The following is a 15,463-nucleotide window of genomic DNA, read 5'->3' on the forward strand; positions in this document are numbered from 1 at the left end:
ATAGCTGGAATGATTTTCCTGAAGATCGATAAGACTCACCGCAACTTTGACCACTTTTAAAACAAGGACTGAAAACTTTTAGCCTACTCAAGCTTTCAGCTAAATCTCTACCCTTTTAACTTTTGCATTTTGAGAATGGCAACATCCTCGTAAATTTGCTTTTGCTTTTCTTTTTCCAGCTTCAATTTTATTTCATGGTACCCGAAATGAACATTTTATTGCAGCCTGACCAACGTTTTATATGTGAAGCAACATGAGTCTGCCTTCGTATATGAAATGCTGCTATATGAAGGCCATTTTGTCCACCCTATCTACCTGTGATGCCTCTTTCAACAAATTATGTACCCGTACCCCTGGATAGACACAAAAAGCTGGAGTGACTCAGCGGGGACAGGCGGCATCTCTGGAGAGAAGGAATGGGTGACGTTTCGGGTCAAGGTCTGAAGAAGGGTCTCGACGCGAAACATCACCCATTCCTTCTCTCCAGAGATGCCGCCTGTCCCCACTGAGTTACTCCAGCTTTTTGTGTCTATCTTCGGTTTAAACCAGCATCTGCAGTTCTTTCCCACCTGTATTCCCAGTTCCCTCTGCTCTACAACACGATCCCTACCATTGACTGTGCATGTTGGTGCTCCTAAAATGCAACTCCTGACATTACCCTGTTCTGGCGACATGCTGGAACGTGCCGAGCGATACACCTCACTCACCGACGGTGTCGCTTGTTGGGCAACGGCAACTCTCCGATGGGCAACGGTCACGAGGAAATATATTTTTAACTTCAATGCATGACATGCAATGATCGCTTCTGAGAAATGGAGCGTCCATAAAAAAACACAAAGCCCAGAGCGACGGAAACATGCGGGAAGAGATAAGATGTTCTTGTGGCAGCGCCAAAGAATAGGACAACTTCTCCTGCACGCTGAAGAAGAAATACTTTCCTCATTCCCTGAAAGGATCAAGGTACTTGTTTCGTTTAATTAACTGGAAAGATTTAAGTTTGTACTTGGCCTTCTTCTTATCGAGTTCACACACAAGATCAGAAGTTGTTCAGCCAGAGATGAACGCACTTCTCGGCAGCTGTCTGTCTTGTCGTTCTTGTTGCTTCTAGTGCGTGTGGTGGCGGTGGAAAGATTGGTGGAAACAGGGCCGCGACGTGAACGCTCTTTCCTTGACCCCGGTACATTTCAATTTTGGGCCGTATTTAAAATTTGGGGCAAAAGGTATAAGGGAGACATGAGGGGTAACTATTTCACATGATCTGGAACATATTCTGGTGGCACGGTGGCGCAGGGGTAGGGTTGCTGCCTCACAGCGCCAGAGACCTGGGTTTGATCCTGACTCAGGGTGCTGTCTGTACGGAGTTTGCACGTTCTCCCTGTGACCTCGTGGGTTTTCTCCGGGTGTTCCGGTTTTCTCCCACATTTCAAAGATATACAGGTTTATAGGTTAATTGGCCTCCGTAGACTGTCCCTAGTGTGTAGGATAGATTGAGATGAATAGAGAAAAATGGGAAAACGAACATGTTCCAATTCGTATGAAAAGATAATCATTTTAATGTGTTTTAAAATTAAATCATGTTTCTATTTCAATTAATCCACTAATTGCTTTTAGGTTTGGTGGTTTAAAGATGTTTAGAATAAAGGGGAGGTCATTTAAGACTGAGGTGAGGAAAAACCTTTTCTCCCAGAGAGTTGTGAATTTATGGAATTCCCTGCCACAGAGGGCAGTGGAGGCCAAGTCACTGGATGGATTTAAGAGAGAGTTACATAGAGCTCTAGGGGCTAGTGGAGTCAACGGATATGGGGAGAAGGCAGGCATGGGTTATTGATAGGGGACGATCAGCCATGATCACAATGAATGGCGGTGCTGGCTCGAAGGGCCGAATGGTCTCCTCCTGCACCCATTTTCTATGTTTCTATGTTTCTATGTAAAGCTGAGAGTCGATTTAAATAAATTAAATCTCTCCATCTTGGGGAGGATAAATAGTGAAACTGAGGGACTGAATGAATAACTTGTCTTGCGCAGCTGGTACAGCCTCACCGCACGGCGCCAGAAAAAACCCCGGTTCGATCCTGACCTCGGGTGCTGTCTATGCGGAGTTTGCACGTTCCCTCAGCGACCGCGTGGGTTTTCTCCGGGTGCTCCGGTTTCCTACCACATCCAATGGAGGTGCGGGTTTGTAAGTTAGTTGGCCTTTTGTGTAAAAATTGCCCCTGGTATGTCGGGAGTGGATGTGAGTGTGGGGCAATGGAGAACGAGTGTGAAGGGGTGATCGATGGTCGGCGTGGACTTTGTGGGCGGTGGACCCTGTTTCCATGCTGTAAAGTAAATTAAACAAATTAATTGCCCTTCATAAATTGGTGAGCATTTTTTGCTCAGGGATGTAAACTGCTGTGTTAACATGTACTAAACCTTAATTTGAACACAGGGCAATGAGGATAGAGGAGAGTCTGAGTCCTCTTTTTCAGCAGAGACATGAATGAAAGGAGTGGCTGGAGAAGTGAAAGAAAGAGTTAAAGTCTGCGCTCACTAAAACGCATGCTTTAGAAAAATATTTACCCTTGTGCCCCTTTCGTGGTCCAAGCTAAACAACCGAAAGGAATCCAGAAATCATGTGAGAACTGCCATCGATTTGACCTCCGATGTTTACACAGCCTGTGACCCATTAATAAAAAACATTGCGGCATTACTACCTAATTGCAGATCCTTTATTCCTTGTCTAGATACAAACCGTTCCGTCAAGGCAGCAGCTCAGGTTCAACGCAGAAAACAGCTCGGAGGACCAAGTGCGACAAAATGAACCGCACTCTGTTGCTGCAGGTTGTTCTACTGACCCTGTGTGTGGTCTGGTGCGGGGCGAGAGACGGCCCTACTCTAGACTATGATGGTGAGTTGATTCTGTTTATAATGTCATTCTGCCCGTGTCAAAGCATGAAGAGTGCTCTAGCAGAAACTGCGTCGCTTGTTTCTTACTAACCCCACCCCATCCCCAGTCAAGCCTGAATCATCCCACCACAACCAGAGAGCAGAGCTGAACTACTATCTACCTCATTGGTGATCCTTGGATTCTTCTTGATCTGGCTTAACCTTGCACTAAACGTTATTCCCTTGTCGTGCATCTCTACACTGTAAATGGATTTGATTGTAATCATGTACAGTCTCTACGTTGACCGCTTAGCTTTTCGCTGCACCTCGGTACACATGACAATAAACTAAACTGAACTCTACTGAAGGGAGCAACGCTTGAAGTGTCTTGTGAAGCTCGGGAAAGAATAACCAAATGCATTAGTACTCAAATAGAGAAAGCTAGTAGACAGATTGGGAGGCAGGAAGCAGAAAAGGGAAGCACTCGGACACAAGAGGAGAAAGAAAAAAAAGGAAATAAACAGAGAATAAGAGACGGGGGGTTTCTTAAATGTGCATATTTTAATGCTAGGAGCATTGTAAGAAAGGTGGATGAGCTTAGAGTCTGGATAGACACCTGGAAGTATGATGTTGTGGCGATCAGTGAAACATGGTTGCAGGAGGGCTGTGATTGGAAACTAAATATTCCAGGATTTCGTTGCTTCAGGTGTGATAAATTATATAGGGGGTGTTGTGGAAGTCTCTACAAAGTGATTTAGGCCATTTGGAAAAATGGGCTGAAAGATGGCAGATGGAGTTTAATGCTGATAAATGTGAGGTGCTACACCTTGGCAGGACAAATCAAAATAGGACGTACATGGTAAATGGTAGGGCATTGAAGAATACAGTTGAACAGAGGGATCTGGGAATAACCGTGCATAGTTCCTTGAAGGTGGAATCTCATATAGATAGGGTGGTAAAGAAAGCTTTTGGTATGCTAGCCTTTATAAATCAGAGCATTAAGTATAGAAGCTGGGATGTAATGATAAAATTGTACAAGGCATTGGTGAGACCAAATCTGGAGTATGGTGTACAATTTTGATCGCCCAATTATAGGAAGGATGTCAACAAAATAGAGAGAGTACAGAGGAGATTTACTAGAATGTTGCCTGGGTTTCAACAACTAAGTTACAGAGATAGGTTGAATAAGTTAGGTCTTTATTCTCTGGAGCGCAGAAGGTTAAGGGGGGACTTGATAGAGGTCTTTAAAATGATGAGAGGGAATAGACAGAGTTGATGTGGACAAGCTTTTCCCTTTGAGAATGGGGAAGATTCAAACAAGAGGACATGACTTCAGAATTAAGGGACAGAAGTTTAGGGGTAACATGAGGGGGAACTTCTTTACTCAGAGAATGGTAGCGGTGTGGAATGAGCTTCCAGTGGAAGTGGTGGAGGCAGGTTCGTTGGTATCATTTAAAAATAAATTAGATAGGCATATGGATGAGAAGGGAATGGGGGGTTATGGTATGAGTGCAGGCAGGTGGGACTAAGGGAAAAAGGTTGTTCGGCACGGACTTGTAGGGCCGAGATGGCCTGTTTCCGTGCTGTAATTGTTATATGGTTATATGGTTATGGTTATTAGGAGGAGAGTTATGCCCCTGTTCCACTTATGAAACCTGAACGGAAACCTCTGGAGACTTTGTACCCCACCCAAGGTTTTTGTCAGTCTCCCTACCTGCTTCCACTACCTGCAACCTCCGGCAACCACCTGCAACCTCCGGGAACCGCACGAAAACCTTGGGCGGGGCACAAAGTCTCCAGAGGTTTCCGTTCAGGTTTCCTAAGTGGGACAGGGGCATTATTAGGGTTTTCATTCTGGGTAACTCGATGCATCTAATGCTTCAATCAAAGGACATTGTGGAAACTGGACAAAATGTCCAGGGTCTGTGTGTGGATGGGTCCATCATCTGAAGGGTCTCCTTTTCCCATAATAAGGAACTTTTATTATGAAGTCACAGTGTACAAAATACTGCGTCCATCAAAACTGCTATTCGTGCAGTTTGTAAACATCAGCCATTGGTTGGTGGCAAAAAATGCTGGAGTAACGCAGCGGGCGAGGCAGCATCTATGGAGAGAAGGAATCGGGACCCGAAACGTCGCCCATTCCTTCCCTCCATAGATGCTGTCTCGCCCGCTGAGTTACTCCAGCATTTTGTGTCTACCTCTGATTTGACCAGCATCTGCAGTTCTTGCAGGCTAGATGCAGGAAGATTGTTCCCAATGTTGGGGAAGTCCAGGACAAGGGGTCACAGTTTAAGGATAAAGGGGAAATCCTTTAGGAGCAAGATGAGAAAAACATTTTTCACACAGAGAGTGGTGAATCTCTGGAACTCTCTGCCACAGAAGGTAGTTGAGGCCACAGTTCATTGGCTATATTTAAGAGGGAGTTAGGTGTGGCCTTTGTGGCTAGTGGGATCAGGGGGTATGGAGAGAAGGCAGGTACAGGATACTGAGTTGGATGATCAGCCATGATCATATTGAATGGCGGTGCAGGCTCGAAGGGCCAAATGGCCTCTACTCCTGCACCTATTGTCTATGTTTCTTACACAGTTGATGGTACAGCATCTACACTAGTCCCACCTGCCTGTGACTGACCCATATCCCTCTACACCTGTCCTATCCATGTACCTGTCCAAATGTTCCTTAACTGTTGTGGTAGTACCCCCTCTGGCAGCTCGCTCCATACACCCACCACCCTTTGTGTAAAATATATTGCCCCTCAGTTTCCTAGTAAATCTTTACCCCTCTCACCTTAAACTTATGTCCTCTGGTTCTCGGTCCTGGGTTAAAGACTCTGTGCATTCACCCTTTCTGTTTCGCTGATCATGTTATGCATCTCTTTCCGATCACCCCCCCCCCCCAGCCTCCTGCACTTCCTATTTAATCTCCCCCCCCCTCACCTTAGAGCAGTGATCTGTGCTGGGACCTCTGCTGTTTGTGAGTATGTATATATATATATATATGAACTAAAGATGTCCACCACTTTATTATCCCTGATGATATCAAGCTTCTTGAATAATGTGGGAGAGATGAAGATAGATGAAGAGTATTATCTAAATGGTGGCCGATTGGGAAAGGGGGAGATGCAGCGAGACCTAGGTGTCGTGGTACACCAGTCATTGAAGGTAGCCATGCAGGTGCAGCAGGCAGTAAAGAAAGCGAATGGTATGTTAGCTTTCATTGCAAAAGGATTTGAGTATAGGAGCAGGGAGGTTCTACTGCAGTTGTACAGGGTCTTGGTGAGACCACACCTGGAGTATTGCGTACAGTTTTGGTCTCCAAATCTGAGGAAGGACATTATTGCCATAGAGGGAGTGCAGAGACGGTTCACCAGACTGATTCCTGGGATGTCAGGACTGTCTTATGAAGAAAGACTGGATAGACTTGGTTTATACTCTCTAGAATTTAGGAGATTGAGAGGGGATCTTATAGAAACTTACAAAATTCTTAAGGGGTTGGACAGGCTAGATGCAGGAAGATTGTTCCCGATGGTAGGGAAGTCCACGACAAGGGGTCACAGCTTAAGGATAAGGGGGAAATCCTTTAAAACCGAGATGAGAACTTTTTTCACACAGAGAGTGGTGAATCTCTGGAACTCTCTGCCACAGAGGGTAGTTGAGGCCAGTTCATTGGCTATATTTAAGAGGGAGTTAGATGTGGCCCTTGTGGCTAAGGGGATCAGGGGGTATGGAGAGAAGGCAGGTACGGGACACTGAGTTGGATGATCAGCCATGATCATATTGAATGGCGGTGCAGGCTCGAAGGGCCGAATGGCCTACTCCTGCACCTAATTTCTATGTTTCTATGTTTCTATGTTTCTATATTAATACCAACCAAAGCTGACATTAACTAGGGCACCCACGGTGGCGCAGCAGTAGAGTTGCTGCCTTGCAGCGCTCGCAGCACCAGAGACCCGGGTTCGATCCCAACTATGGGTGCTGCCTGTACGGAGTTTGCACGTTCTTCCCGTGAGCTGCGTGGGTTTTCTCCGAGATCTTCGGTTTCCTCCCGCACTCCAACAGTGTGGGAGGAAATTGAAGATCTCGAAGTTTGTTGGTTCATTGGCTTGGTATAAATGTAAATTGTCCCTAGTTTGTGTAAGGCAGTGTTAATGTGCGGGGATAGCACGGTGGGCCGAAGGGTCTGTTTCCGCGCTGTATCTCTAAACTGAACTCAACTAAACTTAGTACCACTCGGTGGCAACAAAACTGACTGACTCCAGCGTTATAGTGGTACTAATTGTTGCTTGTAGTGATTAATATTGCAATTAACTGTACACGGTAAATAGTGCATTGATGAGGTCTTGAGACGGAAGCCCGCAGCTCTCTGAAAGTAGCAACAGAAGCAGATAGACTGGTAAAGAAGTAGAGCATCCTTGCCTTCATTAGTTACCGGAGGGCGGGGGTTGAGCAGTGGCGGACTGGGTCTAAAAATATTGGTTGCCAGGAGACAAAGGGGGCCCACTTCATCAGAGGCCACTTGCAATCGGGCAAGCTGACATCCTGGCCAGTCCACCACTGGGGTTGAGTATAGAAATTGTAGAGTCACGTTGCAGTTGCAGTTATGTAAAACTTTGGAAGGGACATATTTGGAGTATTGTGCTGGAGTTGTGGTCGCTGTATTACAGGAAGGATGTGGAGGCTTTGGATTAGGCACCTCCTACATTAACCCCCCATCATCCAGCACTTAGTTTATAGCTCTGTATGCTCTAGTGATTACAGTATTCTTGTAGATACTTCTTAACCTTATAGATTAATCTTGTGGTATGATACTAATTTTATAGAGGTGTATAAAATCATGAGAGGCTTTGATCGGGTAGACGCACAGAGTCTCTTGCCCAGAGTAGGGGAATCGAGAGCCAGAGGGCATAGGTTAAAGGTGAAAGGGGAAAGATTTAATAGGAACCTGAATGGGTAACTTTTTCATACAAAGGATGGTGGGTGTATGGATCGAGCTGGCGGAGGAGGCAGTTGAGGCAGGAACTATCGCAACGTTTAAGTTAGGGGCTAGGCAAGGTGAATGCTGGGCCTGCACTCGCTGGAGTTTAGAAGGATGAGGGGGAGACCTCATTGAAACTTCACCGAATTGCGAAAAGCCTGGATAGTGGATGTGGAGAGGACGTTTCCACTAGTGGGAGAGTCTAGGACCAGAGGCCACGCCTCAGAATAAAAGGACGTACCTTCTTTAGAAAGATGAGGCGGAATTTCTTTAATCAGAGGGTGGAGACTCTGTGGAATTCATTGCCACATAAGGCTGTGGGTGCCAAGTCATTGTATATTTTTAAGGGGAAGATAGATAGATTCTTGAGTGGTATGGGTGTCGGGAGCTACGGAGAGGGGGCAGGAGAATGGGATTGAGAGGAAAAGATAGATCAGCCATGGCGGAGTAGACGTGATGGGCCGAATGGCCTAATTCTGCTCCTACAACTTATGAACGGGTGATCAAAGGTCAATGTGGGCCGAAGAGCCTGTTTCCATGCTGTACCTTTCAATCCATTAATTAAACAGTCGCATCTTGGTTCCAAAACATAGAATGGAATGTTTTTTTTAAAGGATCAGAAGGCCAGAAAGCAGTGGAAAATCCCAGCGTTGAATAGTGCTGCTGAGCCTACAATGTTTTAGTCACAAACAATAAACTATGTTTACTGCAACTGCGCAGGCAGAGAATCGTTGGGATGTGTTCTCTGGAAACTGCTCCCTTCCTGGGATTGTATTTTGTATCCTGGAGATGTAACTTTACCGTAATCTTTCTGAGTCATCAAGGAGAAACACTCCACTGGTTGCTCTGTCACGGACTCAAAGTAAACATGCCGAACAATTGCTCGCTATCTCTTTACACGGGTAATGCAGGATTATGTTCCTTTGCATTCATTACATGGTGGCTTGGCAGCACAGCAGCAGATGTTAGTTTCGTTATTATTCGCTGTGTTATTCCAGAATTTTGTTCATGTTCTGAAATTCTTGAAGCAGGATCAGGCCATTCGGCCCATCAAGCCTACTCCGACATTCAAACATGGCTGATCTATCTTTTGGGATGTCAGGACTTTCATATGAAGAAAGACTGGATAGACCCGGCTTGTACTCGCTAGAATTTAGAAGATTGAGGGGGGGGGATCTTATAGAAACTTACAAAATTCTTAAGGGGTTGGACAGGCTAGATGCAGGAAGATTGTTCCCGATGTCGGTGAAGTCCAGAACAAAGGGTCACAGCTTAAGGATAAGGAGGAAATCTTTTAGGACCGAGATGAGAAAAACATTTTTAACATAGAGAGTGGTGAATCTGTGTGTGGGAATTCTCTGCCACAGAAGGTAGTTGAGGCCACAGTTCATTGGCTATATTTAAGAGGGAGTTAGATGTGGCCCTTGTGGCTAAAGGTATCAGGGGGGTATGGAGAGAAGGCAGGTGCAGGATACTGAGTTGGATGATCAGCCATGATCATATTGAATGGCAGTGCAGGCTCGAAGGGCCGAATGGCCTACTCCTGCACCTAATTTCCTATGTTTCTATGCTCCTGCCTTCTCCCCATAACCCCTGACACCCGTACTAAACAACCCTTTACCAATTTTGTGACTGTCAATAAAAAGAGAGATTGTCCTGCAATATTTTAAGTCAACAGCAGAGGGAGATGGTATCTGAGCGCAGGTCGAGATGGCCTGTTTCCGTGCTGTAATTATTATATGGTTATATATGGTTATATGGTTATATGAGATGTGGAAAAGCAGTCCCCTTATCTCCCGTTTTACAGTGGAACATTCCTCTGTAAAATGCTCTCATCTAAATGTTCTTGGGATAACTTGTGCTGCTTGAACAGCTGGAATGAAACAAATGACTCCGCTCTCCAGTTTAGTACGGGTGTCAGAGGCTATGGGGAGAAGGCAGGAGAATGGGGTTAGGATGGAGAGGTAGATCAGTCATGATTGAATGGCCTAATTCTACGCCTATTCCTTATGATATGATCTTATGACCTCTTTGGGCTAAATCACCATGAACAATGTTTTAATATAAAGCTGCAGCGTATACAATTATTAGATCATTCTACACAAGCATGAAGATATTATTTTTATTCTCTGGAGTTGGTGGTTAGGATTGTTATCGTTAGAAATCCCACCTTCCCACAAAGCTAGGAAGTCAACTATACAATAACAGGATGCACCATTTCATTCTGGCAGACATTGAGCGTTTCCTTGAAGCTTTTCCTCTGTAATATCTTTTTCCGTTGCACAATTCGGAATAAAGTATCTGTTTCAGGATTCAGTTGTCGGGTACTGGAATAACTCGGCTCTCTCTTGAATATGGATGCTCCTATATTTTTAGCAAAATTCCCTGGGTCTAGGTTGCCCCCCAAGAAGAAACATCTCCTCATCCACCCATTTCAAGATCTTATCTCTTTCAATCAAGTCCCCATTCATTTCAGAGTTTGGACTTTAGAGATACAGCGCAGTGATACACAGCCCACCGAGTCCGCACTGACCAGGGATCGCCCCGTATACCAGTACTATCCTACACACTAGGGACAATTTACAATTTTTACCCAAGCCAATTAACCTTCAAACCTGTATGTCTTTGGAGTGTAGGAGGATACTGGAGCACCCCCGGAGAAAGCCCCCAAACGAGTCACGGGGAGAATGTGCAAACTCCATACAGACAGCATCCGTAGTCAGGTTCTTCTTCTTCATGCGAATGAAACATAAACCAAAGGAATAGTTGGGTCTCAAGCCGGGTGTTGAGCAGGCAGGTTGCGGTCTCTGTTGGCGTCAATGTCTGCCAGGCCCCGACACAGCTCCATATGGTGGGTGGTAGAGCGGGCACACAGAGATGACATGGTTGTCTGTCTGTTGTTCTGCTCCACATTCACAGGCTGGGCTCTGGCGGAGGGAGACCCCCATCTCCACACGCTGGCATTGAACGTCCAACTCCAGCACCAAGTCTGTTGAGCTTCATCCATCTACGCTCCTCTGGGGAGGTCGGACCCTGGACAGCTTTGATCTGGTGAAGAGATGTAGCTGTGTAATGGAGATGAGGTTGCCTTGCACTCCTGTGACCACATGGTGGCTATCCCGTGTGCTTTTGGACCGAGAGACAGTGTGCTTTCAGGATCGAACTTTAGTCTCTGGCGCTGAAAGGCAGCAACTCTACCGCTGTGCCACCGTGCCGGAAGCAATACTGCGCTGTCCTTAGGATACAAGCCGGTCCTGTGCAAACTTGTCTTTGAAGACGACTCTCACATTCAACTTAAACTTCCTTATAATTGCTTTCAATGCACAAACATCCTTACTTAACACATGAGTCCAATAATGTAAACACTGCTGTGTTCCAGCTGTGGTTTCACCAATGCTCCATATAATTAAGGAGGAGTTCATTTGAGGTCTTGCTTGGATTAAACTGGAAACTACCTGATGCTGTCAAACAGTCTGTGACCGAGAGAGGGAGAGCAGCAGAGAGAGGGAGAGGGAGAGAGAGACAGAGAGAGAGGGAGAGAGGGAGAGAGGAGAGAGAGGGAGAGAGAGGGGAGAGAGAGGGAAGAGAGAGGGAGAGAGAGGAGAGAAGAGGGAGAGAGAGAGAGGGAGAGAGGGAGAGGGAGAGAGGGAGAGAGGGAGAGAGGGAGAGAGAGGGAGAGTTGTTATGTGTCCCAGATAGGACAGCATGGAAACAGGCTCAACCTAACTTGACCACGCCGACCAACATGCCCCATCCACGCTAGTCCCACCTAGTGCATGTTCTCCCCGTGACCCGTTTGGGGGGTTTTCTCCAGGGGTCCTCCATGCCTAGAAACCTGTCCCTATCCATGTACCTGTCTCAATGTTTCTTAAATGTTGCAATAGTACATGCCTCAACTACGTCCTCCGGCAGCTCGTTCCATACACCCACCACGCTTTGTGTAAAAATGTTGGCCCTCAGATTCCCATTAAATCTTTTCCCCCTTCACCTGAAACCCATGTCCTCTGGTTCTCGATCCCCCTACTCTGGGCAAATGACCTTGCATTTACCCAATCTATTCCTCTGATGATTTTGCACAGCTCTACAAGATCACCCCTCATCCTCTTGTGCTACAAGGAACAGAGTCCTCGCCTGCCCAACCCCCTCCCTATAGCTACGCCTCCCTCCAGTCCTCAACCTTTGTCCCTCGAGGGTGGCAGATGTACAGAGAGAAGGTGTGGAAGTCCCGATGATGTTGAGATCGGCCTTCTGACCCGGTTCGGTTTAGGCACCACATTTTCGAGTGGGGGGGGGTGGGTAGTGGGGGAGCGGGGGTGGCTTAAGTTAAAGCTAAAGGAGGCTCCTGTCCATCAGTTGCCAGAAAATCGGTGGTGGACCTGTAGTGGCATTTTTGCCGTTCCCATTTCAGATTTCCAGCATCTGCAACTTCTTGCATTGAGAAGTATCTTTAATTAGAGTCATAGAGTGATGCAGCGTGGAAACAGTCAAGTCAAGTCAAGTCAAGTCAAGTCAAGTCAAGTTTATTTGTCACATACACATACGAGATTATCAGTGAAATGAAAGTGGCAATGCTCGTGGAACAACAAAACAACCAAACAAATTATAAACACAATCATAACACATATTATTTTACATAAACAGGCCCTTCAGCCCAGCTTGCCCACACCTTGCATCTTGTTATAAGGATGAGCAGGTGCTAGACCTGTGCAGTGTGTTTCAATGCAGTTATACACCCATTAACCACGAATTCCCCTCTTCCTTTCCTTGTTCAGATGAAAATGACACCGATGTTTCAGAAGACGACATTAACACGAGCTCAATACCAAGTGTGGCTGACATCATGAAATCATTTAAAGCCACTCGGCAGAAGGTGAATGGTACCAATGAGACGTACATCATGGTGGACGATGCAGTTAGAGCCCACCTGACAGGTTCCACCACCTTAGCTGTCATCCCAGCTCTTTATACCTTGGTCTTTGCTGTTGGGCTGCCAGCTAACGCACTGGGACTGTGGATAATGGCCACTAAGATCAGGAAACTCCCTTCCACCGTCTTCCTGATCAACCTGACCACGGCCGACCTCCTCCTCATGCTGATCCTGCCGTTCAAGATCTCCTACCACCTCCAGGGCAACAACTGGGTGTTCGGCGAAGCTCTGTGCCGGACGATGACCGCCTTGTTCTACGGCAACATGTACTGCTCCATCCTCCTGCTCACAGTCATCAGCGTGGACCGCTACTGCGCCCTGGTCCACCCGTTCACCTCCCGGCAGTTCAGGGACAACGTGTTCGCCGCCGGCGTGTGCTCTGCCATCTGGGTGACCACCCTGCTCCTGGTCCTGCCCTTCCTCTTCGTGGAGCAGCAGCTCCGGCCCCACAACCTGAACATCACCACCTGCCACGACGTGCTGCTGCAGGATCAGCAGACCGGGTTTTTCTTCCGCTACTTTGTATCGCTGGTGGTGGTCGGCTTTTTGATCCCCTGCTGTGTCACCTTATTCTGCTACGGCTCCGTCATCAAGACCTTAGCGTCCAACAAGAAGAGTTACACACGGGCCGCGGTGGTCACTTTGCTGATTCTGCTGGTGTACGTCTGCTGTTTTGCCCCCAGCAATGTAATCCTCCTCATTCACCACTCCGAGTACCAGCTCACCGGCGACAGTGATCTCTACATTTACTACATGGTCTGCCTGGTTCTCAGCAGCGCCGGCAGCTGCATCGACCCCTTCATCTATTATTACATTTCCGACGAGTTCAGGGTCAGGGTCAAACATGTCATTTGCTGCAGCAAGGACCAGCAGTCCTCTCGATCTGGCCGGACCACCACTCAAGAACTCCTGCGCACCAACACCACCACCAACCACCACCTCCTCCTCAAACTCCCGGGCCAGGGCAACAGTGAGAACTAACATCTGATTCGGTGGAAGACCTGGGAAAATCTCAAGGACCCGAGGAGAAAATAAAAAATAGAGAGATCCATCCAGAAACGACTTTGGGCCTGTAAATACCTGCAGTCCTAACTGCCTGGTCATGTAGTTCAAAGAAATGGGATATGATCCAAAATCTTTGTTCAGGTTAATTCAGGATATTCATTTTTTTTCCCCCTCAGGTGTCGCTTCTTTGGAATGAAGAAGTGTTGCCGTTAGCGACAGTGCAAGTTCTAGATTCTAAGCAAGTGCTTACAAAGTTGAGGAACTGCCTTTTTTCGCTCCACACCACAGCTTTCTAATAGAGTCGTAGACACATGCAGCATGGCAACAGGCCCATCAGACCTAAGTTCCCCACACTGGCCAACATGTCCCATCTACACTTAGTCCCATCTGCCTGCATTTGGCCCATATCTCTCTAAACCTGTCCTATCCATGTACCTGTCTAACTGTGTCTTCATTGTTGCGATAGTCCCAGCCTCAGCTACCTCCTCCGGCAATTCATTCCATGCACCCACCACCCTTTGTGTGACAAGGTTACCCCTCAGATTTCTATTAGATCTTTCTCCCCCCTCACCTTAAACCGACGCTCGCTGGTTCTCCTAACGTCTCCGCTCTTCCCCTTTCTCACGTGAGGCTCCTAACGGTAACCTTTATCTTGGTGGTACAATGGCGCAGCCACAGAGCTGCTGCCTCACAGCATCGCAGTCCAGGGTTCAATCCTGACTGCAGTTGCTGTCTGTGTGGAGTTTGCACGTTCTCCCTGTGACTGCGTAGGTTTTCTCTAGGTGCACTGGTTTCCTCCGCCATTCTAAATACGTGCAGGCGTGGAGGTTCATTCACTTCTGTAACTTGCACCCCAGGACCCGCCACAATCCATCACCATCTTGGCAAGGCCGCTCCAATCCACGCGGTGCATCAATGGGCCTGGACCTCCCTGTGTAACCCCTAAAGCAGCAGCTAATGAATGATGAGTTGATACTTTATGGCCACATGTACCCAGGTACAGTGAAATGCTTTGTTTTGCACATAATCTGGTAAAGTCGTACAGTAGACCTCACCTCGGCAGCACACACAAGAGTCGCCATGCATCAGAGTTGCTAAAGTTCACTGAACCTTCCTAACTTCTGCTTGCCTCCGCACGGGGCAGCAAGTGGTCCCCAGCTGGGACCCCCCCCCCCCCCCCCCCCCCCCCCCTTGGTTCTCACCGGCCCCCCCCTGCCAGTTAATCATCTTGCCTCCCGACTTACAAATATTTTACAATTTAGAAACATAGAACAATAGGAAATAGGTGCAGGAGTAGGCCATTCGGCCCCCTTGAGACAGCACCGCCCTTCAATGTGATCATGGCTGATCATCCCCAATCAGTACCCCATTCCTGCTTTTCCCCATATCCCCTGCTTCCTTTAGCCCCAAGAGCTCTCTCTTGAAAACATCCAGTGAATTGGCCTCCACTGCCTTCTGTGGCAGAGAATTCCTCAGATTCACAACACTCTGGGTGAAAGAGGTGTATTGTAGGTGTATTTGATGTGTATTAATACTCGTGTAGAAATGTCAATGCTGTACCTGGCACGAACCTGTGCAATTAATAAAGTCAAATGCTGGAGATGCCTGAGTGGGCATTTGAATGAGGACCCTTCTTCTTTTTCGGGAGAGTCTTCTCTCAGGTAGGGCGTCTGGCGGCAACAGGATGGG

At 47.1% G+C, this 15,463-nt stretch overlaps 1 protein-coding gene across 1 annotated transcript; it reads left to right on the plus strand.

The window, feature by feature from the left end:
• Positions 1–1,098: 1,098 nt before the first annotated feature.
• LOC129711075 (proteinase-activated receptor 3-like) lies at positions 1,099–14,954 on the plus strand. Its single transcript, XM_055658454.1, has 2 exons — positions 1,099–2,887; positions 12,615–14,954. The coding sequence occupies exons 1-2, from the start codon at positions 2,797–2,799 to the stop codon at positions 13,748–13,750; spliced, it is 1,227 nt and encodes a 408-aa protein (XP_055514429.1). The 5' UTR covers positions 1,099–2,796; the 3' UTR covers positions 13,751–14,954.
• The last annotated feature ends 509 nt before the right edge of the window (positions 14,955–15,463 follow it).

Source organism: Leucoraja erinacea, chromosome 29, assembly GCF_028641065.1.
Source record: "Leucoraja erinacea ecotype New England chromosome 29, Leri_hhj_1, whole genome shotgun sequence".
Lineage (NCBI taxonomy): Eukaryota > Metazoa > Chordata > Chondrichthyes > Rajiformes > Rajidae > Leucoraja > Leucoraja erinaceus.

Bases quoted from the DNA above. Each gene is read 5' to 3' on its own strand.
- LOC129711075 (XM_055658454.1), top strand. From the start codon at position 2,797: ATGAACCGCACTCTGTTGCTGCAGGTTGTTCTACTGACCCTGTGTGTG. The intron at 2,888-12,614 runs GTGAGTTGATTC...TTCCTTGTTCAG, and splicing joins CCCTACTCTAGACTATGATG to ATGAAAATGACACCGATGTT.